Source organism: Salvelinus namaycush, chromosome 9 (genome assembly GCF_016432855.1).
Source record: "Salvelinus namaycush isolate Seneca chromosome 9, SaNama_1.0, whole genome shotgun sequence".
NCBI lineage: Eukaryota > Metazoa > Chordata > Actinopteri > Salmoniformes > Salmonidae > Salvelinus > Salvelinus namaycush.
In genome coordinates this window covers 14137804-14163639 of record NC_052315.1, presented here as the reverse complement: position 1 = coordinate 14163639, position 25836 = coordinate 14137804, and the positions used below count along the sequence as shown (strand labels likewise).

At 42.7% G+C, this 25836-nt stretch overlaps 2 protein-coding genes across 2 annotated transcripts in view; one reads left to right on the top strand and one right to left on the bottom strand.

The window, feature by feature from the left end:
* Nucleotides 1-21616, top strand: part of dph5 (diphthamide biosynthesis 5) — a 46592-nt gene extending 24976 nt beyond the window's left edge. Inside the window, 6 exon segments of the mRNA XM_039001355.1 lie at nt 11193-11240; nt 11242-11325; nt 11919-12039; nt 14442-14548; nt 16137-16257; nt 21489-21616. Coding sequence (XP_038857283.1) covers nt 11193-11240; nt 11242-11325; nt 11919-12039; nt 14442-14548; nt 16137-16257; nt 21489-21616 — 609 coding nt within the window.
* A 1049-nt stretch (nt 21617-22665) lies between these two features.
* slc30a7 (solute carrier family 30 member 7) overlaps nt 22666-25836 on the bottom strand; it is a 49497-nt gene continuing 46326 nt past the window's right edge. The window contains exons 9-11 of the mRNA XM_039000904.1: nt 24408-24498; nt 24161-24310; nt 22666-23744 (exon numbers count right to left, since the gene is read on the bottom strand). Of these exons, the coding sequence (XP_038856832.1) occupies nt 23697-23744; nt 24161-24310; nt 24408-24498 (289 nt within the window). The 3' untranslated portion in view covers nt 22666-23696. The remainder of the gene's footprint in view (nt 23745-24160; nt 24311-24407; nt 24499-25836) is intronic.

Sequence of the window (25836 nt, the reverse complement as noted above, 5' to 3'; positions counted from 1 at the left end):
TTACTAGACGCTTTGTGTCACTGCAAGGTTTGCACAACATTGGCTGGCTACAGCTTTTAAATCAACCTGCATCTTTTTTAAATTGGTTTTATACTGGAAAAAAATATATACAAATGCAACATGCAACAATTTCAAAGATTTTACTGAGTTACAGTTCAAATGAGAAAATCGGTCAATTTAAGTAGTTTAATTAGGCCCTAATCTATAGATTTCAAATGACTGGGAATACAGATGTGCATGTTGGTCACAGATACCTTAAAATAAATGGGCCTCACGATCTTGTCACAGTATTTCTGTGCATTCAAATTGCCATCGATAAAATGCAATTGTGTTCGTTGTCCGTAGCTTATGCCTACCCATACCATAACCCCACCGCCACCATAGGGCACTCTGTTCACAACGTTGACATCAGTAAACTGCTCGCCGAAACGATGCCATACACGTGGTCTGCGGTTGCGAGGCCGGTTGGACGTACTGCCAAATTCTCTAAAACGGCGCTGGAGGCTGCTTATAGTCGAGAAATGAACATTAAATTATCTGGCAATAGCTCTGGTGGACATTCCTGCAGTCAGCATGCCAATTGCACGCTCCCTCAACTTGAAATATCAGTGGCATTGTGTTCTGTGACAAAACTGCACATTTTAGAGTGGCCTTTTATTGTTCCCAATCACAAGGTGCACCTGTGTAATGATCATGCTGTTTAATCAGCTTCTTGATATGACACACCTATCAGGTGGATGGATTATCTTGACAGAGGAGAAATGTAAACACATTGTGCAAAAAATTATAGAAATAAGCTTTTTGTGCGTATGGAACATTTCTGGGATCTTTTATTTCAGTTCATGAAACATGATACCAACACTTTACATGTTGCATTTATATTTTTGTTCAGTGTACATTTTCACTGTTAGCATTAATTTACTCCTGAAGTTGGGAAATTTGTGCGGCCTCAAACATTTCCGAAGGCCCCATAATGTAGTGTTAACCTTTTTATTTTCAGGAGATCCAGGTCTAAAAACATCTGGTTTAAAACCCCTACTAAGGAATGTATGGCTGGATGCTATTAGTCAACACCAGCTAAATGGCGTTAGGTTACAGTAAAGCTATGGCCTGAACTACTCACTGCCATATTCACCTTCCTGATCTTTATTTTCCTCGTCCCCTCATCTTTTTGATCAATTGCCCAGAGAACATCCCATTGTTACCAGAGCCAAATTTTGGTTGTCACATTTTGCAATTGCAAACTCACCTCTCCAACTTTTTTCCTTTGAACTGAGTCAGTGTGTGTACCCTACAATTTTTGGAGAACAATGTGTGTATCTCTGTGGGTTGCTGAGGACACGCTACTGACAGGAAGCCTGGATGTCACCAGGAAATTAGCCATTCTCGTCTGTACATCCCATTGCATCACATTTCTGGAAATGCATTGAATTCCTCTCGTAGTTTCAGGGATGCAATTGTAAAGGTGTTTTCTCCTGGTAGTCATCCACATAGCGAACATCTTTGTCACCTCTCACATTGACCTTCCATTGTTTGCATGTTGGGTTTATCCGTCGTTAGGATATGTGTTGTTATGATATGTGTAAGGACTTTTCCAATAAGTCCAACAATTTTGTCTCATTGCTGAAACATGGTTATCCTGCCATGAACATTGCTCGTCAGTCCAGTGAAATGCATTTGGTAGAAATAATCATTGTCATATTTCACTAAGTTGAATTCACAATACATGTCAGGCTCATTAATTAATAAGATGTAGATTTTTTTTTTTTTTTGTCATTTAGCAGATGTTCTTATCCAGAACGACTTGCAGGAGCATTTAGGGTTAAGTGTCCTGCTCAAGGGCACAGACAGATTTTTCACCTAGTTGGCTCAGGGACTCGAACCAGCAACCTTTCGGTTACTGGCCCAACGCTCTTAACCACTAGGCTACCTGCCGCCAGTGTAACAGTATAACTTTAGTACGTCCCCTCGCCCCGACCTCGGGCTCGAACCAGGGACCCTCTGCACACATCAACAACAGTCACCCACGAAGCGTCGTTACCCATCGCTCCACAAAAGCCGCGGCCCTTGCAGAGCAAGGTGCAACACTACTTCTAGGTTTCAGAGCAAGTGACGTAACTGATTGAAACGCTAGTAGCGCGTACCCGCTAACTAGCTAGCCATTTCACATCCGTTACACCAGGAATGCTTCAACTTGTGAAGTACTCCATCCACTTTCTCTTAGTCTGAGACAAAAATGTTGTCTACATGGTTCCAGTGATAAAACGTCATCTATGCTGTTCTTCTACCCTCATTTCCATGTCACAATACCACCTCCACTATTTCAAGAGCAGGTTTCTCTCCAGTGTGCGCCTTGGGGGTTGTTGAGGGCATCGGGGGGCTATGACAACAGACCAGGTCTAAAGAAACCAATTCTTGACAATTCCCCTGACATACAGTATCTGGTTCACAGTCAGCAACATCTACCTGACATAGGGGACTACCTGACACTGTGAGACGTGGGAGAGGTCTGACTGCAGCCAGTGGAGGAAACAAGTGGTTTCATGCCCAGATAAGAGCATAGGAGTACAAGGCAGCCTTCCTGCTGTTTATATTAGTTGCTTGTAGTTTGTGCTAAATTTGTTTCTACTAATTCTAATTGTTATACTGCACTGTCATGTTGATATGTGGGCAGTGATGCCTGCTGGCTAGGCCAAGGGTATTGGTTCTATTCCAGTGGGATCGAATAATTGTAAGTGGCTTTGGATAAAAGCATTTGCCAAGTGGCATATATTATATTAAAATAAGCTACAAACAGCTACATTCAAACACCATATTTACGCCCACTCTCTTTTAGTCCACACTGTATCTCACTGTCTCTACACATCTCTCCCCATCCCCTCTCTGACTCCTTTTTAGGATACAAAACAAGTTGCACCTTTACTCTGAAAGTCCTCCCGATGCTGAGTTATAGTAGATTTAACCAAGGGGCTCAGGACTGGGAAATAGTTCATGTTTATGTGTGTGAGGAGGACACTCACCAGAACACAGTCCAACCATATTGCCATATTGGGACAATTTGCCACTGGCTGACTGGACTCAAACAAAACGGGAGAGAAAAGGGACCACAGGACAACAGAGTTCCAGTGAAAGCTGGCAGACTGAATCAGCTCAGAGGAGGAGCACAGAATGCCATTACATAATCAGCCACTAAAACAACAACCGCAGCCATTAATTGGGCCCCAATTGCAGGTTTGGGGAGGAGTGGTGCCAGGGGAGAGCCAGGCTGTTTACCACTTGAAGGGTTAATCAGAGAGTCTTGCAATATTAGGTGAATTAGGTAGAGCTGATAGGTTGATAAGCCTAGATACCTAATATTAGACAGAGAAGAGTGACACGCTTCAAAAGTGTATCATATCATCTACCCATTCTTCCAGTACAATTATAAGGAGAGACAAAGCAACACATCTATTATACTTCATAAGGAAAAGAGCATCATTGCAGAGTATTTGAGACGAGAAGCATCAAAACTGCTGCGCTAATAGAAAAATAACACCTTGACCCAGACATTATTCCTTCAAGTATTGTACATAAACAGGCACAGGGCAGTCCATGTTGAGTGTCCAAGGAGCAGAACTCCATTCCTCTTTCCGTCATCTCTCTCTTTATCCCCCTCTCTTTCACCCCCCCATTTTCCCACACCACTTGTGTGAAGTAAATTCTCATTAAGAACCAAATTGTTTTCAGATGCTGGCCTGGCGAAGTTTCCCAGGAAACGGCTGGGGTGGCAGGGAACAGGCTGGGGTGGCAGGGAACAGGCTGGGGTGGCAGGCAGTGTTGGAATGGGCAGAGGGAGAAAGAGAGAGATCCGGGCATGCCTCAAATCCCATTGCCAGGGTTCAGCGAGCTCATTTTGCCATGTACAATGTCTGATGACGGGCTCTTTTTGGACCTTTACAAATGGCAAGGAAGAAGCACTGGCAAGCCCTTAAGGAAATCATTTTCTTTCACGTACATTACGAAATATACAGTATTTAATTCCTCACCTTTAGGGAAAACAAATCATTCTGATGTTATGCTGGAAACAAAGTTTAAAAATGTGAAGTGGATCAAATCAAATCAAATTTTATTTGTCACATGCCCCGAATACAACAGGTAGACCTTACAGTGAAATGCTTACTTACAAGCCCCTAACCAACAACGCAGTTAAAAAAAATATGAATAAGAATAAGAAATAAAACAAACAAGTAATTAAAGAGCAGCAGTAAAATAACAATAGCGAGACTATATACAAGGGGTACCGGTACAGAGTCAATGTGTGGAGCACCGGTTAGTCGAGGTAATTGAAGTAATATGTACATGTAGGTAGAGTTATTTAAAGTGAACTATACATAGAAATAACAGAGTAGCAGTGGTGTAAAAGAGGGGGTGGGCAATGCAAATAGTCTGGGTAGCCATTTGATTAGATGTTCAGGAGTCTTATGGCTTGGGGGTAGAAGCTGTTAAGAAGCCTCTTGGACCTAGACTTGGCGCTCCGGTACTGCTTGCCGTGCGGTAGCAGAGAGAACAGTCTATGACTTTGGTGGATGGAGTCTTTGATAATTTTTAGGGCCTTCCTCTGACACCGCCTGGTATAGAGGTCCTGGATGGCAGGAAGCTTGGCCCTGGTGATGTACTGGACCGTATATACTACCCTCTGCAGTGCCTTGCGGTCGGAGGCCGAGCAGTTGCCATACCAGGCAGTGATGCAACCCATCAGGATGTTCTCGATGGTGCAGCTGTACAACCTTTTGAGGATCTGAGGACCCATGCCAAATCTTTTCAGTCTCCTGAGGGGGAATAGGTTTTGTCGTGCCCTCTTCACGACTGTCTTGGTGTGCTTGGACCATGATAGTTTGTTGGTGATGTGGACGCCAAAGAACTTGAAGCTCTCAATCTGCTCCACTACGGCCCCGTCGATGAGAATGGGGGCGTGCTCAGTCCTCCTTTTCCTGTAGTCCACAATCATCTCCTTTTTCTTGATTACGCTGAGGGAGAGGTTGTTGTCCGACAGGAAATACTTTATTTAAAGGGAATTAAATATTGACAACCATGTTTCAATTAGTAACTTGAATCATAAAGAAACAGATAATTTGACACGCTATTCAAATAATGACCTTTTACCAAATGGTTCATTGGTGGACCAGATGGTTAATGCCTTAGAGTTAGGGGACGGGTTCCAATTCTTTCAACTCTCACTTCAATTGTTAAATCTCTAATACCACATTCAATTAAGGGGCCCATTTAATCAAGCCGGGAAATTAGGTTTCTAGAGAAATCCAACCTTGGTCTTCAAAGATGTACGTTTGGATGCGTGTCCTCAGCAAAACAATGCTTAGAGTGAAACCAAAATGCACATTGATTGAAATGTAACTGAATGGTATGTTAAACTAACCCCAAAACCCAGTTTGCAGTCTTGATTGAGTAGCTTCTAATAAATAGAAACTGCCTTCATCACATAAGTCACCCGTCTTCTTTTTCCTGTTTTTGAGATGGAAGATAAGAATGTCTGATCTTTTTAAATTGGTGTTCATTTAATTTACACCACAGAACTCTTCCCCAGACAGTCCTGTTAATACCTTCTATTTGTTTTTGCACACAATGGCTGGCTATCAGCTCTAGACGATCTTTACAGGCAGTTGTATGACTGCCCTCTGTCGCTCTTCCTTCAACCAAACCCTTTCTCTAAATCTAGGTTTTCATTACCAAAGTTCTCCATTTGGTGCCAAAATGCTCAACATGTAGGAAGCCATTAGCAATCTCACCAGATCAGGTTTCATATGTCTTGAAATAGATCATAAAATAGTCTTAATTTCCTCTCTTGGTGTCAGTGATATCACACTCTGATCTTGTGAGAGTTAACTCCTGTTTACTGTAATTTTTGTCACTTTCATGGATTATGTGTTGGCTGAAACGCTGGCAAATGAGTCCAAGACTAGAGGTTTAGGAAACACACACTGCTTCCCCATCCCAGCACAATGGTAGTGCCTCACTCACTCTGTTCATTCAAAGCAGGTCATTGAAAGAGCTGTTGCGTAGAGACAAGATGTGGCCCGCAAATCCCTTCACTGTTGGCCTCTATCCTCAAACCCTTTCTCTAAATCTAGGTTTTCATTACCAAAGTTCTCCATTTGGTGCCAAAATGCTGCATTTTTCTGAACATTATATTGATTTAATGAAACGTGGTCAGATAATGTCAAATACTTTATTGAAGGGAAGGAGATTGGATAACAGGTCTTTTCCACATCATCTCTAGGCATCTTTGTTTACACTGTAGGCTACACTGATGCAAGAGCTTGGGTATTGCCTGAACCAGCCCCAAGTGCTGCTCCCTGGGTATAGTTTTACAATACATGAATGACCTAGAATACAATGAATCAACTAGAATCTAAACCCCAAACACATTCCAGTCAGATTAGAACAGGGCCTCAAACTCTTCTTCCTTTTTGGTATAATGGTGTTTGCAACAATTCTATGTGCATTCCGCCACCTACTGTACAGGTGGATAATAGTGATCCAAAAAGGAACAAATGTGGGGTAAAATATTTAAATTCCTTACAAACTATCAGTAATGAAATATTAAACTAAATCAGCCTGCTTTTCTGTTTTAATCAGGTCCCTACACAGGCTCAGAAGGATTCTGTGATGGCGGGACATTTCCTGGCAGTGCTTCTGCCGTTAAGTCTTGGAGGCCCAAAAACTTCTCTGCTGCAGATATAATGATGTCCAGCTTCTTGGACTTCTTGGACACTTGTGCAGTACAATTAATTACTGTGGCTATAAATGCTACAAAAACCACCTTTTCACAATACGTGTATCCAGATCACTTGATTGAAGTATAACATTTGCTGTGGCCTCTTGCCCTTTCAATGCTCTTCACTGCCTCCACATAGGAGATTTGCTGTACAGCCTTGATCCTTGACACCTCAACCCCTTTCACCCTAACAGTGCACTCAGGGAATTCGGGAAATATGATCCCCACCACAGTTGAAACATTTAAAATTCAGACTCTTCAATAACATATTCCTTCCGTCTGCAAACACTTCACACATGGCCAAACTTTTTACACTTCTTTCATTGCATCAGGTTTTGCACGAACGCTTTTACGGCGATAAATACTCATCAAACATCAATAATACAGATACACTTAGCTCCCTTTTCCCTCCATACCAGCCAAGCGACGTTCATTAACTACTCCTGGAATTTTTTGCCAAAGATATTGATTATCAATGTCCAACGGACACCAGAGATGACACCTTTTACTGGTGCCCTGCTCTGAAAATCATAGCTGTTCACTTCATGCGTCGATAATTTCGTGAGGCACAATGCACACTCCTTTTGCTCTTTAGATACACACCATATCAACACCATACTACTCCTGGTTACTTTGACTACATCCACTTTTTCCAACACCGCCTTCACAATCCTTGTGACTTCAAAAGGGTTTCCCAAATAAACATCCTTATCCAAAAAAGTACTCCAACAAGCAATGATTCATCAGACTCATTTTCCACAACAATTTTAGCCCTTTTTGTTCCATTCTTGGACTTCAATGTTGTCCACTCATCTTTCTCGCTAACTGTACTGGACGTCCTTTCAACTTCAAACAACACTTCTGCTTCCGCCATCTTATGGTCCTCGCTTTCCAGCCATAAACTGATTCCATGAAGGGCCTAGTGTATGCTGGTTTTAGTTTTTTCCTTTCAAGTAAAACCTAGACAACCAGGTGAGGGGAGATACTTACTTACTAATTAGTGATCTTAATTCATCAATCAAGTACAAGGGAGGCGCTATGGAATGAGAATATGGATTAGAGGAACTCTGTGGCACAGGAGGTTGGTGGCACCTTAATTAGGGAGAACGGGCTTGTGGAAACGGCTGGAGTGGAATAAGACGAATGTTATCAAATAAACTCAGCAAAAAAAGAAACGTCCTCTCACTGTCAACTGTGTTTATTTTCAGCAAACTAACATGTGTAAATATTTGTATGAACATAACAAGATTTGACAACTGAGACATAAACTGAACAAGTTCCATAGACATGTGACTAACAGAAATTGAATAATGTGTCCCTGACCAAAGGGGGGTCAAAATCAAAAGTAACTGTCAGTATCTGGTGTGGCCACCAGCTGCATTAAGTACTGCTGTGCATCTCCTCCTCATGGACTGCACCAGATTTGCCAGTTCTTGCTGTGATATGTTACCCCACTCTTCCACCAAGGCGCCTGCAAGTTCCCGGATATTTCTGGGGGGAATGGCCCTAGCCCTCACCCTTCGATCCAACAGGTCCCAGATGTGCTCAATGGGATTGTGCAGGTGTTGTTACAGGTGGTCTGCCACTGCGAGGACGATCAGCAGTCCGTCCTGTCTCCCTGTAGCGCTGTCTTAGGCGTCTCACAGTACGGACATTGCAATTTATTGTCCTGGCCACATCTGCAGTCCTCATGCCTCCTTGCAGCATGCCTAAGGCACGTTCACGCAGATGAGCAGGGACCCAGGGCATCTTTTTTTGTGTTTTCCAGAGTCAGTAGAAAGGCCTCTTTTAGTGTCCTAAGTTTTCATGACTGTGACCTTAATTGCCTCCCGTCTGTAAGCTGTTAGTGTCTTAACAACTGTTCCACAGGTGCATGTTCATTAATTGTTTATGGTTCATTGAACAAGCATGGCAAACAGTGTTTAAACCCTTTACAATGAAGATCTGTGAAGTTATTTGGATTATTACAAATTATCTTTGAGACAGGGTCCTGAAAAAGGGACGTTTCTTTTTTTGCTGAGTTTACATCAAACATGGCTTCCATGTGTTTGATGCCATTCCATTCACTCCGTTCCAGCCATTATTATGAGCCGTCCTCCCCTCAGCAGCCTCCTCTGGTAGGTGGGGTCCAGTTCCAGAGCTAGACTTGGGCTGGAACATTGACAACTGTATCCTTTCACTTTCACTATAGTCTCTACAATCAGAGCAAATCACAACCCCATGATCTCGTCTAACTAAATAAATAGTGATTGGGAATAGAGGCTAGTAAAGGCTTAGAGTGACTTTAGAAAGTGAAATATGTGTATATTTGGTGAGCAATGACGACATGCCCTCTGCACTGTGGTTGTATGATCTTCATACATGCCGTTAACAATCCCATTACTTTGTGCGTTTATACTTATTATAAACAATCCAAATATGCAACCTGTAGCCTACTGTACCTGACGATCCACCGACAACTGCTGTCTGACTGTTCTAATGACGGCTGGAAAGCGGCCACATTACAGGAAGTCATGCAACTCTGTTGTAAAATCAATAATATTTTGAGTCAAGATGTACAGTACCAGTCAAAAGTTTGGACACACCTACTCATTCAAGGGTTTTTCTTATTTTTTTTATATTTTCTATATTGTAGATTAGTAGTGAAGACATCAAAATTATGAAATAACACATATGGAATCATGTAATAACCAAAAAAGTGTTAAACAAATAGATATATTTTAAATTTGAGATTCTTCCTAGTAGTCACCCGTTGTATTGATGACAGCTTTGCACACTCTTGGCTGTACTTGGTAGTCACCTGGAATGCATTTCAATTAACAGGTGTGCTTTGTTAAAAGTTAATTTATGTAATTTCTATCCTTATTAATGCTTTGAGCCAATCAGTTGTGTTGTGACAAGGTAAGGGTGGTATACAGAAGATAGTCCTATTTGGTAAAAGACCAAGTCCATATTATGGCAAGAATAGCTCAAATAAGCTAAGAGAAACGACAGTCCATCATTACTTTAAGACATGAAGGTCAGTTAATCCTGAACATTTCAAGAACTTTGAAAGTTTCTTGAAGTGCCATCAAGCGCTATGATGAAACTGGCTCTCATGAGGACCGCCACAGGAAAGGAAGACCCAGAGTTACCTTTGCTGCAGAGGATAAGTTCATTAAAGTTACCAACCTCAGAAATTGCAGCCCAAATAAATGCTTCACATAGTTCTATGTGGGGACACATAGACACATAGACACACAGACACATCTCAACATCAACTGTTCAGAGGAGACTGTGTGAATCAGGACTCCATAGTCAAATTACTGCAAAGAAACCACTACTAAAGGACACCAATAAGAAGATACTTGCTAGGGCCAAGAAACATGAGAAATGGACATTAGACGAGTGGAGATCTATCCTTTGGTCTGATGAGTCCAAATGCAAGATTTTTAGTTCCAACCGCTGTGTCTTTGTGAGACGCAGAGTAGGTGAACAGATGATCTCCACATGTGTGGTTCCCACCGTGAAGCATGGAGGAGGAGGTGTTATGGTGTGGTGGGTGCTTTGCTGGTGACAGTGTCGGGATTTATTTAGAATTCAAGGCACACTTAACCAGCATGGCTACAGTACCACAGCATTCTGCAACGATACGCCATCCCATCTGGTTTGCGCTTAGTGGGACTATAATTTGTTTTTCAACAGAACAATAACCCAACACACCTCCAGGCTGTGTAAGGCCTATTTGACCAAGAAGGAGAGTGATGGCGTGCTGCATCAGATGACCTGGCCTCCACAATCACCCGACCTCAACCCAATTGAGATGGTTTGGGATGAGTTGAACCACAGAGTGAAGGAAAAGCAGCCAACAAGTGCTCAGCATATGTGGGAACTCCTTCAAGACTGTTGGAAAAGCATTCCAGGGGAAGCTGGTTGAGAGAATGCCAGAGTGTAAAAAGCTGTCATCAAGGCAAAGGGTGGCTACTAGGAAAAATCTAAAATATATTTTGATTTGTTTAACACTTTTTTGGTTACTACATTATTCCATATGTGATATTTCATCGTTTTGATTCTGCAATGTAGAAAATATTAAAAATAAAGAAAAACCCTTGAATGAGTAGGTGTGTCCAAACTTTTGACTGGTACTGTATGTGAAAGCATATAGTGGCTACACAAGCTTTTAGTGCCAAGTGGCTTCAAACAGTTTTGTAAGAATTGTGCTTTGTATTCTTAAGTGAATTCTTTAATGAATGCAAGCATGTTGTAGGTACCAGCTGGTATATTTTCTGTCATAACTAATGCCGGACCATTTTAAAACTGCAGCGATCTGTTTTCTGCAAGGTTTAGCACTTTAGCTAGCCTACTCTGTGGTCAAGACAGTTGTTAAAACGTGTGGTGTTAGCCACACATTAAAAAAGCGTGATATTTTGACGTTACGAAGCTGTACTTTATTGGGCTTGGGTTAGTAGGTGCAAAGGACATCACCGTAAAAGGGATTAGAAATTGTAAAGCAATGAATTTGTGTCTACCAGGAAGCCTACACGTCCATATTGACAGTTGGCAAAGATGCACTGGTATGGTTAATATTATGTACTACTTGTGAATGCGGTGACAGACTGACAGTGATATTGTGTGCATGCTACAATCCCTCGATCACGTGTACATTTTGAAGTCAGCCCTCATGTAGTCCAGAGCAGGTGATAACTGCATCAGGGTACAATCCCTCGATCACCTGTACATTTTGATGTCAGCCCTCATGTAGTCCAGAGCAGGTGATAACTGCATCAGGGTACAATCCCTTCTGTAGTGCATGTTATTGACTTTGCTTCTAGTTTCAGATCAAAACAAGAGTACTGGTATGACATTACATTCAAGTTTCTTTAGCTGAAATGACCATTGTAGTGAGTGGCTGGAAATCTTACAGACTGCGGCTTCAGTGATAGTTCCTACTCCTAGTGTTTTCTTAAAAATGGAGTAAAGGTCACAAATTGTATAGTTTATAGACACACACGGTTTGTTTCCTAAACAACAGCTCAAGCTGGCAGAATGGGGACAAAGGTTGCCATCAGATAAAGTGAATCCATTATTGCATATAACATGACACCACTGTTTTTCAAGCAAATTCAAAGACATTGTGTGTTTTGAGTGTGATGATCTTTGACCTTAGGAGGACTATGGACGGAAGCTGATACTGGCCGACAGGGACATGGTGAAACAGAAGGCTGATGAGCTCCTGAAAGAGTCTGAGGTCAGTGATGTGGAATTTCTTGTGGTGGGAGATCCATTTGTGTAAGGGAGGCCATTGATTACTGGACTTGTTTTTTATGCTGGAAAAGTTGTTCATTAACCTATGTCATGACTACTACTTATAGGCTAGTTTCAAAAGTTCTTGCAGTGAACAATGGCAGTCCCTGGCCTTAGGCAAATTGTCTCACCACTATTCCAATAGGGTCAAGCCGACTTGGGGGAGATCTTAAAGAGCCTAGGATTGTTACACTATCCCCTCTGTTGCAGGAGAACATGTCCCCACACTTCACTATACCAAGTCACTCATGTATATGTCACAGGCGCCATCCTACTTCTGACACCAATGTAGTGAATAGCATCAGTGTAATGCATCTTGTGGTTCTTGAAATCATGTCTCCCTGGCAGTGGGCAGAACAAATCAGTAACACTTTACTTGAAGTGTTGTTCAACATCATGACGCATCCATAACAGTAGCTAGGTTTCCATCCAATTGGTGACAGATTTTCATGTGAATATTCTGTGGATGGAAACGTGCTTAGTGTCATAACCGCATCTTAAAATGTCATAACAAGGGCCTCCCGGGTGGCGCAGTGGTCTAGGGCACTGCATCGCAGTGCTAGCTGCGCCACCAGAGTCTCTGGGTTCGCGCCCAGGCTCTGTCGCAGCCGGCCGCGACCGGGAGGTCCGTGGGGCGATGCACAATTGGCCTAGCGTCATCCGGGTTAGGGAGGGTTTGGCCGGTAGGGACATCCTTGTCTCATCGCGCTCCAGCGACTCCTGTGGCGGGCTGGGCGCAGTGCGCGCTAACCAAAGGGGCCAGGTGCACGGTGTTTCCTACACATTGGTGCGGCTGGCTTCCGGGTTGGAGGCGCGTAATGTTAAGAAGCAGTGCGGCTTGGTTGGGTTGTGCTTCGGAGGACGCATGGCTTTCGACCTTCGTTGCTCCCGAGCCCGTACGGGAGTTGTAGCGATGAGACAAGATAGTAATTACTCGCGATTGGATACCACGAAAATTGGGGAGAAAAGGGGATAAAAAAAAGAAGAAAAAAATGTCATAACACATAAAATACATTTTTATTTTTATATAAAAGGCAACTGGAATGACATGACTTATTGTATATGTGCCTATCAAACTGGAATGACATGACTTATTGTATATGTGCCTATCAAACCTTATTATATATGTGCCTGTCGTGACCTATATATTTACGCTAAGGAGAGATCTCCATCTGATCATTATAAATTCATCTTTACCTCGGACTGACGTGGAGAAACACTTACACACGTCCAAACATATTGTCCCTTGTGGCTCAGTGGGTAGAGCATGGTGCTCGAAATGCCAGAGTTGTGGGTTTGATTCCCACTTGCTGTAAGTTGCTCTGGATAAAAGCATCTTCTAAATGACTGAAATGTACTTTTCCTGTTTACACTGCTCTAATGAAATGAATGTACTAACACTTCTTGACACACAGTGATTGACTACTGTGAGATGTTATATCACACATACTGTACACACATCACTCACCATCATACGTTAGTAAGTATATACAGTAACCTCCTTATAAACAGGTTAGAATCTGGTTGAAATAACATCATTACAAACTGGTTGAAATAAGTTGCTTTGATGAACACCACTGGTTTTCCTCTAAACCTCCAGTTGATGCTTGCCATCATTTAAGCAACATCGCATGCCACAAATATTTTACATCTCATGACCTTGGTATGTTTCAGTCCGCAATGACTACCAACTGCAGTTTCCATTTGCTTTCCATTCAAATGGAAACGGAACTCATTTAAATTGCTACAAAAACACTATCTCACAAATCGTTTGGTATGACTGCGATGTTCAACGGAGCACCACACAATTAAGCAAAGTGTTTTTGCAGCTATTTTCCCCCTAAGCCAATGGGGAAATGTTCTATGGAAACTAGTAGGACAAAACTGGACCTAACTGCTGTGTAAACACAGCAGAGTCTCTGGAAAGATCCACTGATTCATTGTACTGCACTCCCATCTGCTAGAGCCACTTGAATGGTACTCAACGTCCTGGTGAAAATCAGCAGAATGTTTCTCTGCTCTTTTCCCCTCCAAAACCACTGACCAGGAGGAGGGGAGCGAGGGTTCAAGCAAATTCTCCACTTTCCATCACGGTCACGATTTGCTCCAAGGAATGTTGGGGTTTAATAAAGTTAATGACATCTAAAAACCAAGGATTCTGTTTGGGCCAAGTTTGGCTTTTGAAATAAATAAATCAAGCAGTCGAACAATAAGAGTCTCACTGCCCAAAGTACATCCAAAACCAACCTTACTGTAGCAAACTGCCAGTTGGTTTGGAATGGAAATAGAGCAGCAAAGTGAAATGGTAGACTTTATTGCTTTGTTGTCAGGTTTCTAAGGCAGCATCAGGCCATGTTTTTAGTAACACAATGTTTATTTGGTTCTACCGCCACCACCCACAGTGACATGGTCCTGAGAGAAGTGAATGCTGGAATACAATGCAGGGTCATCCATAATGCCTCCATGAACGCAGTTGAATGCTGTGGCCTCCAGGTACGTCCACTCAAAGACATGTTGTAACCTAAAACTCACTACATCCCCACAAACATTGTCAAAAGAGCCATCATATTACATCTGGTCTACTAAGCCCCTTCATCTGAACCATTCTGTAGCAACGTCCCATGAAAGCAATCAAAGAACATAAATGCCATTGGGAAAGAATATCCTTGAACTGAGACGGCAGAGCAGCACCTATCCCGCTGAATGTCCAGGCCAGCCCAGTACATCCATAATGTGGCCCTGCATTGACCTGTCAGGGGAGCTGCCCAGCTGTCCCACCCTGCCTCTAATGTGGGGGCTGCTAGCTTAGCCCAGCTGTGTCTCTCTCCAGTTCCTCACGGATTAGCGTCGCTAACGTCAGTGCTGGCAATTGCCAGGGTCTTCATTAGTGGGTAGTGGAGCGCATCAGGCGCACTAATTGGAAGCGATCTGGCATCTCAAAGCCATTGCCAGTGAGCAATGACCGAAGAGAAGGAGACTTTGCTTTTCTAATGAAGTGCCCAATGCCTGTCGCAAGGGGTCAAGGTTTGGTGTGTTTTCCCTGCCTGTGGAACACACACTGTTTCTACTGTGTTTCACCATCTCCCTCAGGGGAGGGGTGTACTATTCTATACTATATTTGCCTGTAGAATTTACCTTTCCGTTTTAAATGTATTCCCCGTGATACTACTAATAACAAATGTTAAAAAATGACCAATTTGAGCTCAGATTACTTGGAATATGTGGGTGGAGAATTAGCATATTTTGTAAAACAGTGTAACAATTTGACATTGGTTTCAAATAAGAGGTAAATAGATGGCTAAAATTAGCTATTATAACTGCTCTCTAACTCAGTTTTTTAAATGGTAAGAAATATATTATGAAAATGACGGTTTAATATGTCTTATCAGACCGGCCCTATCAAACAGTGTTTTGTTCTTGCACTGCAGTGCTCTTGTGTTAGCTTATTGGGGAAAGGGGTGGGTTAGGTAGGGTCCTAGTGCATGTTTTGGGTCTGTGTGCTTGCACATCTTTGCCATGTGATTTTTCACACACTGAAAAACAAAGTCAGTTAAAAACACACACACACACACACACACACACACACACACACACACACACACACACACACACACACACACACACACACACACACACACACACACACACACACACACACACACACACACACACACACACACACACACACACAGACACACACACACAGTCGATAAGCTCACAGGAGCACTAAGAGACACACTGATTCTCAGACAAGTGAACCAGATCCACAAACTCTTTATTTGAGAAACTGACCATTCTTGCCCAATGATGTTGTACCCCATCAGAATGCAAAATAGAAGCTTGTTTTACTCCAATGTTTGTAAACAATGTAAATGTAAACAAAACGGTATATTCTCAACATGGTTAAAAAATATTGTCATGATATGGTCATCCATGGCTCTTTCTATGAATTTGAGTGGTTACCTTTCTCCAGGGCCATCCCTCAGCTTTTTACCAAACCAGAGGCGGGGTGGCTGCTTTGTTATTGTTTCAAATAAGGATTCTAGCTTTAAATCATGTTGTGTTCATTTCTTTTGGACAGCTGTACAACTTTGGAGAGACGGTGTCCATTGTGTTCTGGACAGACACCTGGAGACCGGAAAGATTCTATGATGAAATCAAGAAGAACAGGGACTTAGGGATGCACACACTATGCCTGATTGGTGAGTGCTACAATTTCTTTGAAGTTATCAATACAAACATCCAGATTTACAAAGTGGAAAATCTGTTACAGAGTAGTATGCATACACTCACTGGACAGTTTTAGGTATACCACCCCGTTCATAGATCGTGCCTACAGACAGTGAGTCAAGTGGCCATGGCTTGCTATATAAAGCAAGCCAGTTACTGTTTGATTGAACGTTAGAATGGGAAAAACAAGTGAGCTAAGCGACTTTGAGCATGGTATGATGGTTGGTGCCAGGCGCGCCGGATCCAGTATCGGCCACCCTCCTCGGCATTTCACGCATGACACTGTCTAGGGTTTACCGAGAATGGTGCGACAAACAAAAAATATCCAGTCGGCGGCAGCCCTGTGGGTGAAAACAACTCGTTGATGAGAGAGGTCGAAGGAGGATGGCAAGAACTGTGCACGCTAACAGGGTGGCCACAAACAGACAAATAATGGCTCAATAAAACAGTGGTATGAAGAACGGCATCTCGGAACGCACAACTTGTCGATCCTTGTCAAGGATGGGCTATTTGTACTGACCCTACACACATTCACTAGACTATATATGTACACACCATATGCACACTCATTAGTCTATATATATATACTCATTAGACTATATATATATATATATATATATAATGTATACATACTCATTGGACTATATACAGTTGAAGTCGGAAGCTTACATACACCTGAGCCAAATACATTTAAACTCAGTTTTTCACAATTCCTGACATTTAATCTTGGTAAAAATTCCCTGTCTTAGGTCAGTTAGGATCACCACTTTATTTTAAGAATGTCAAATGTCAGAATAATAGTAGAGATAATTATTTATTTCTGCTTTTATTTCTTTCATCGCATTCCCAGTGGGTCAGAAGTTTGCATATACTCAATTAGTATTTGGTAGCATTGCCTTTAAATTGTTTAACTTGGGTCAAACGTTTTGGGTAGACTTCCACAAGCTTCCCACAATTAGTTGAGTGAATTTTGATCCATTCCTCCTGACAGAGCTGGTATAACTGAGTCAGGTTTGTAGGTCTCCTTGCTTGCACACGCTTTTTCAGTTGAGACTGGTGTTTTGCAGGTACTATTTAATGAAGCTGCCAGTTGAGGACTTGTGAGGCGTCTGTTTCTCAAACTAGACACTCTAATGTACTTGTCCTCTTGCTCAGTTGTGCACCGGGGTTTCCCACTCTTTCTATTCCGGTTAGAGCCAGTTTGCTCTGTTCTGTGAAGGGATTAGTACACAGCGTTGTACGAGATCTTCAGTTTCTTGGCAATTTCTCGCATGGAATAGCCTTCATTTCTCAGAACAAGAATAGACTGACGAGTTTAAGAAGAAAGATCTTTGTTTCTGGCCATTTTGAGCCTGTTATCGAACCCACAAATGCTGATGCTCCAGATACTTAACTAGTCTAAAGAAGGCCAGTTTTATTGCTTCATTAATCAGCACAAGTTTTCAGCTGTGCTAACATAATTGCAAAAGGGTTTTCTAATGAGCCTTTTAAAATGCTAAACATGGATTAGCTAATACAACGTGCCATTGGAACACAGGAGTGATGGTTTCTGATAATGGGCCTCTGTATACCTATGTAGATATTCCATTAAAGATCAGCCGTTTCCAGCTGCAATAGTAATTTACAACATTAAGTGTCTACGCTCTGTTTCTGATCAATTTGATGTTATTTTTATTGACAAATTTGCTTTTCTTTAAAAAACAATGACATTTCTAAGTGACCCCAAACTTTTGAATGGTAGTGTGTGTGTATATATATGCACATATATTTACACCAGTAAATCTGGGAGAAATATAGACTGAACAAGGAGTTTACAACCTTTCTGCAAACCGATATATGATACATGAAAAGCAATAGTGTGACATAAGATTAACTGTTGTCCAAAACAGTTGATTTACAAAGTGAAGAGAGCAGTCATACTTCTTTTTTGATAACACATGCAGGGGATTAAAATACAAAATGGCTTTCCAACACTGATAACAGATTGTGAGTTCAAGTCAAACAAGCTAGTGTTTCATAACTCACTGGCCTAGCCCGTCTCCAGCTGCCAATACAGTATGTATGTTAAGTGAACGTCTGCAATAAACCTCAAAGCTGCTCCGTTTGAACCATGCTGGGTGAAAACACTGACCAGATATAAATCAGACTACTCACTCTTAGACAGCCCAGCACAGGAGAGGGATAAGGAGAAAAACATACCTTATCAGGTTCTCCATGGACTGCTCTTTGACTCTGATATCTGGGGGGGGGGGCTCTAAGTGGTGAAGAACCATTCCACAGATGTGGACCATTTGATTTTTTCCCTTAAAACTGGCCATGAACAACTTCTTGTCAAATGACCCAAGGCCAATCTGATTATCTATCTCTTTCAGCCTTCTATGGTCACCTTTGCACCATTACATTTTCAGGAAAATGCAAAACCACACCAGCATAATAGTCATACATAATTTTGATGGGTAATATGAAACATAACATTTCACTGACGCTTACACAAAGACAATCAACAATGGTCCTGCTAGTTCCATTATAGTGATGGGGATTCCCCCTTTGTCATGTAGAATTATGGAGTACATGTTGTCTGAGGGAGTCATCATGATAGATGACCCAATCAGAGTAATGCATGCCTCTGCTTTTGTTCTCTGCACTTGTTCACCCTTTTGGGGTGGGGAGGTGACTTTGCTAATGCCAGGCTTCCCCAGTTACACAATTGAATAATGGGGTTAATGTCAATGGGGTTAACATCAGAGAGCTCACATATATACAAACCCACACATACACCCTTCTGCAGCTGGGGACACATAGGGGAGTGACCCTAAACTCACAGACTCCACTTCAACCAGCATCCATTACCTCGAATTATAGGGCTCTCCCGTGTGCGCTTCGCTCGCTCCAATAAATATAAATGATGAGCTTTCGGGCCATCTGCCTCATAGTCGCCTCCCCATTACAGAAACAAACAGTCCGCTATTGTGACTGTGATTGAGGCCTGCTTAATATGCACCCAGGGATGGCACACACAGGGGGAAAGGGCTGTTTGTATTTGGAGCAGAAACAGTCATAATATGAGGGCTTTGTTCAGTCCCAGCCTCCCAAGGGTGAAAGTGGGTGGAAATGAATGACACACACGCAAACACACAAAATCAAATATATCAAATCAAACATTATTTGTTACCTGCGCCGAACACAACAGGTGTAGACTTTAACGTGAAATGCTTAGGTTGGTGTCATTAAGTTGGAGTCATTAAAACTCGTTTTTCAACCACTCCACAAATTTCTTGTTAACAAGCTATAGTTTTGGCAAGTCGGTTAGGAGATCTACTTTGTGCATGACACAACAGATTTTTCCAACAATTGTTTACAGAAAGATGATTTCACTTATAATTCATTGTATCACAATTCCAGTGGGTCAGAAGTTTACTTACACTAAGTTGACTGGGCATTTAAAAAGCTTGGAAAATTACAGAAAATTATGTCATGGCTTTAGAAGCTTCTGATAGGCTAATTGACATAATTTGAGTCAATTGGAGGTGTACCTGTGGATGTATTTCAAAGCCTACCTTCAAACTCAGTGCCTCTTTGCTTGACATCATGGGAAAATAAAAATAAATCAGCCAAGAACAAAAATGGTAGACCTCCACAAGTCTGGTTCATCCTTGGGAGCAATTTCCAAATGCCTGAAGGTACCACGTTCATCTGTACAAACAATAGTACGCAAGTATGAACACCATGGGACTGTGCAGCCGTCATACTGCTCAGGAAGGAGACGCATTCTGTCTCCTAGAGATTAATGTACTGTGGTGCGAAAAGTGCAAATCAATCCCAGAACAACAGCAAAGGACCTTGTGAAGATGCTGGAGGAAACAGGTACAAAGGTATCTATATCCACAGTAAAACAAGTCCTATATCGACATAACCTGAAAGTCCGCTCAGCAAGGAAGAAGCCACTGCTCCAAAACTGCCATAAAAAAGGCAAGACTACGGTTTGCAACTGCACATGAGGACAAAGATCGTCCTTTTTGGAGAAATGCCCTCTGGTCTGATGAATCAAAAATAGAACCAATCAGAATGAGTTTTTCCCTTCAAAAGGGCTTTATTACAGACAGAAATAATCCTCAGTTTTATCAGCTGTCCGGGGGACTAGTCTCAGACGATCCTGCAGGTGAAGAAGCCGGAAGTGGAAGTCCTGGGCTGGATATGTTACACATGGTCTACGGTTGTGAGGCCGGTTGGATGCACTGCCAAATTCTCTGAAACGACGGAGGCGGCTTATGGTGGAGAAATGAACATACATTTTTTGGGGCAACAGCTCTGGTGGACATTCCTGCAGTCAGCATGCCAATTGCACGCTCCCTCAACTTGACATTTTTAGAGTGGTCTTTTATTGTCCCCAGCACAAAGTGCAGCTGTGTAATGATCATGCGGTTTAATCAACTTCTTGATATGCCACACCTGGTAGGTGGATGGATTATCTTGGCAAAGGAGAAATGTTCACTAACAGGGATGTAAACAAATTTGTGCACATAATTTGTGAGAAGCGTTTTGTGCTTATGGAAAATTACAGGTATCTCTTATTTCAGCTCATGAAACATGGGACCAACACTTTACATGTTGCGCTTATATTTTTGTTCAATATAGTTCTGATCCAGCACCAGAATGAAGCACTGGCACAAAAAAAAAAATAGCTAGATTTCAATGTGCTGAAATAAAATAGAGATGTTCAGTTTGACCTACAGAGTACAGTACTGGGTGCTTGGCATAAGGCCGTGTACTTCTTTTATCCTTCATTGTGAATGTCTTTACTGCTTACAAAGGGCTCGTCTTGTCTACACCTGTCAATTAGATGCAGCTTTTAAATTCCGAACAAGATGTCTCCTCCACAGCACGTATAGCAGTGGAAGCTGCAGAGGGGAGGACGGCTCATAATAATGGCTGGAACAGAGAGAATGGAATGGCATCAAACACATGGAAACCATGTATTCGATGTATTTGATAACAATGCGCTCCAGCCATTACCATGAGCCCGTACTCCCCAATTAAGGTGCCACCGACTTCCTGTGATTTGTAAGTCTGGTCAGTATGAACCCATTGGCCTTACATTACTCCAGACCTCCAGGGCTGCCATTTCATTGTTTTTCAAACGAAGTAGTGGGCTTTTAATGTACACAAAAGCAATACCGCTGATTGTCTCTCTCCCTCCCTCTAGCCATTAGTGAGGAGAAGATATGCGTGGGTCTGGCCAGGGTGGGAGCCGAGGACCAGGCCATCCGCACGGGGACGCTCTGCCAGCTGGCGTCTTGTGACCTGGCGGCCTGCTACACTCCACGATCGTGACGGGTCACCTGCACCCGCTGGAGGTAGACACGCTATGTCTGTCAGCCGTCACCCCCGACATACGGCAGGACCTCATGACAGACAGCTCAACGTACAACTCCTAATGCACACACCCCATCTCAAAACTGACTCTCAGGATCTCTGAAGGTTCTCCACAAAGACAGTCTGAGACAGTTACACCTAGAGCCATGTGTTGTATACGCCCACCAACTCTTATCCATACCATTGTTGACTTGACTCGCCTAACAGATGAACGACACAAATGCAGCAGTAGGGTCAGGGTGATGGGTCAACATGCCATAAGGAGAGCCAGTGATTGCTTTAGGGCTATTGTACTCTGAATACGCCAATGTATCCGATAGTTTAATCTCACTATGGCCTTGGAACCAGGGTCAACAAATTATCTTGACGCTCGCTGGTCGTTGTCTGTATTGTGTCATAAAATGTCATTAGCCTGATTGAGGAGGAAATGAAGAAAAAGGTCACGGAGGAACACAACTGCTCAGTAACATCAGTGTCTTGGTAAAAAGTGAAGCTGTTCTGTAGTCTTGTATTGGAAAATGACAACACAGACTAAGGCAAATGCAATCAGTTATCTTAGGGCCAGTTACCCAGACTAAGCCAATTCCTGGACTTTAAAACCACTTTTTAATGGAGATTATCTAAAAAGAGAATGCTTTTAGGTGATCAAATTGTTACGAGTGTTTGCTACTTCCTATTGTTATTTTCTTAGGCAATCAGTCGCACAGCGCAACTGCAAAAAAAGACAACCTGGAATGCTAGCCACCTTTTTCTGGGTCTGTAAAACCAGCCTTAAGAGTATGAGATTTGGTAAAGTAATTATTTACAGATAGGAAATCATGGATGACAGAGCATTTTCCTTGTTTAAAGACATGCACCACGTCTGTCAAACATGTAACAATTAACAGTGGAACTAAACAAACATTGAGATATACACAAGCTTAGCCAAACATTTAAGGTGAAGTTTAAACTATTATCCCATGTCAACCTCCATTCCTGCAACATAAATAATGAGAAAGAATATAAAATGTGCAGTAAAATCATTTATTACATTTCAAAAGAAGATTGGAACTGGCCAACTGCAAACTTAAGACCAATGAGGACAATAAAATCCTGGGTTTTAGGCTAACTTCATTTTGATGTCCGTTTCAACCATCCCCTTTAACAAGGTGGTAAGCAGCTGTTCATGGTTCAAATAAAGCTGCTGTGTGCCGTCCAGGGAATTATGTCAAGCATGGTCAAGAGGAATTCTTACAACTTTCCCAGGAAAAATTACCCTGACAACTCTCAAAAGGATGTTCGATCAAAGATGGAACCAAAGAGTTGGAATAAGACCCATGTCGGCCGTCTGATTCCCTCCGGGTCTTGAAGGACATGATGATTCCAGTCGCACATACGTAAACGAATGGCTTCTCACATGAGGATATGACTGATTGTCCATTATTTGATTCAAAAGGCACTTAAGAAACCCAGAATGACAGTTGAATGGCTCAAGTGTGCAAAGTGCAACTAAATGGCCAAAGGGAATATGCCCCCTAGTTAATTATGTGGGACTGACTGGTATGATAGACGTACAAACGTTGATTATTGATGGATCTTACATGATTGCAGGGCTTAACACAAAACGTCCATTGAAGTGTACTTAAACTCCTATCAGACAATAGTTCAATTAATTAAAACCCCATCTTAATGGGAAAAGGATCTAACCAAGACATACAGTATGGCCCGTGAGTTCTGACATTATTAAAACAAAAAAACATCCTAAACAGTATGAATGGGTGGAAGTGTGTGTGTGTGGGTGTGCAGTGTCTGAAGCAAAGTTCTTGTTTTCCTCGCAGACGTCACATAATTGGCAAGTTTTGGTTTCCATCGTTTTTTTGTTTCCTCCCAAAAGTCAGTGTACTTGTCCTATAGCTGCTTCGGTCTTGATCCTTGGTTTGGGATGTAAACTTTGAGACCCAGAGAGATGCGGGGGGAACATGGTGGGGAGGAACCCCAACAGCAGCACAGAGGGCTTTGGTCCCACGACCCCCGGGGACATAGAGAGGAACGAGTCCCCCTACATCGCTGCCACTTCAATCTGGACATACAGTTGCCGTATTCCAGCCTGTGGATAAGTACAATTGAGACAAACTGTCAAGCTTTGCATCAACATCCGTCACAGTGAAGATTTTTTCCTTTCACGTCGCTGACATTTGTGGCCCGTCATTACCTAGTACAGGTGTAATGTCATTCTAATGTTAATAAGACAGTATAGTGGTCATGGCAGAGCTCTTAATACCCAGCTTGTCGAACTCGGCTGCTACATCTTTGTTTCACACCTTCCACCTGGACTTGAATAGACTGATCATCTGCCCATAAACCAAGGAGCAACTTCATTTTGTCTGCTGACCAGTTGGCTGTTGTTTTCAAATGTTACCAGTGATTTTGTGGTTTCCTATCTGCTGCTGGCTAATCAGTGTGTGTACTTGTAGGAGAATGGCCATGTGTGTTAAATTACAAAGGGATGGCTTCCGTTCCTACCTGTGTGAAAATGTTATGTGTTTGGCTAAGAATCCATTTGCCATCAGCATCGGGTGCGATTAGCAGCTTGAGTGTGCCGATGTAGACATCTGTGCATAGGGTCCAGAAGTGAGGCTCCTGCAGGTTGTACACACCCTGTAACTGCTGCACCTGCAAACACACACACACAGATTTATAGTACCATTTCCCACCATGTTTTCAGCTTTGATGTGAGGGTATGGTTGAGGCATGGTTGTGCAGCACTTACCCTCTGGTAGCACTCTGGCAGGGCGTTGTCCAGAGAAGGCGGAGTTCGCTGCATCAGAATCCCAATGGACTCCCTGAGCAAGGGCACCACACTGGCAGAGGGAAAGGATGAAATAAAAGTTCAGAGTGACTTATTTACCCCAACTCTACACTTTCCTTAAAGTGTAGTTAACACTCATTAACCTGGCAGGCCCAGGGCCAAGGCATGCCAAAGTGATATCGTGCCACTGGGGCAGGAGTCAAGCTGACCAACATGAACCCTGGGCAATGACAGAGCTTGCTCGGCGAGGTCAGGCAGGTAGGTACGGACCCATAACACAGGATTGACAAATGTTATTTTAATTAGTGGAAACATGGGTAATATTTCTGCTCTAGGGTTCTATTCAAGCCCCATCTCGCAAGTTCAGCTTTACATTGTGGTTTAAATTTAACGGCAACGTTTCTGCTCTAGCAGAGACCGCAATAATGGTAAATGCTGCATATGAAGGCTGTCGGAAATTCCCTTCCCATTTCTAATCGCGGAATCTGTAACGCTTCAGCTTTCCAGAATGAATAGAGCCCCCAAGTCTCTTCGTTCCAACATAAACCTCTCAATTATCTGGAATTCCTCACAAATGGCAGGCCTAGGTCAAATAGGGATGTTTTGCCATCAAACCACCTAGCCATACCTTGCAGAGTTTGAAGTCACAGAAGCTGCTTTCAGAGAGCAGGAGAAGTGCTTTGCAGACCAAGCCGGCTGGAGTCGAAACTACTCGCATAGTTGAACAGTGCCTTCGTGAGGCTGGACAGTGCCTTCGTGAGGCTGGACAGTGCCTTCGTGAGGCTGGACAGTGCCTTCGTGAGGCTGGACAGTGCCTTCGTGAGGCTGGACAGTGCCTTCGTGAGGCTGGACAGTGCCTTCGTGAGGCTGGACAGTGCCTTCGTGAGGCTGGACAGTGCCATGCCAGCCACTCTTGCTCCTTTTGTCTCCTCTCAACAATCTTGCGCCCATAGTTTCAAAAAGCACATCTGTCATGGCACGTTCCACCAGACCCGTATTCCAAAGCCACAAGGCCGACCACCACAGCATATGTGAGCCATTAGAGGGTTTGGCGTCTTTCCCTGTCCCCAAAACTACACCCCCTCCATCATCGCAGAATCCCCCCCTACACCCCAAATAGTCCTTGCCAACATAGGCAAAAGAAATGTTGCCCTTCCTCCACGTCTACAGTCTTCCTTGCACTACCGTACACCACACATTAGTAACACTACTATAACCAGTATAATGTGTTATTTAATCAGGCAAGTCCATTAAGAACAAATTCTTACTTACAATCACGGCCTGGCAAGAGGGGAAAGGCCTGACACTGACAACAGCAAACAAACAGTGTGTGTGAAGTAAAACATGCTTCCATACATAAGGCAACACAAACTAGTGACATCGGGTGACA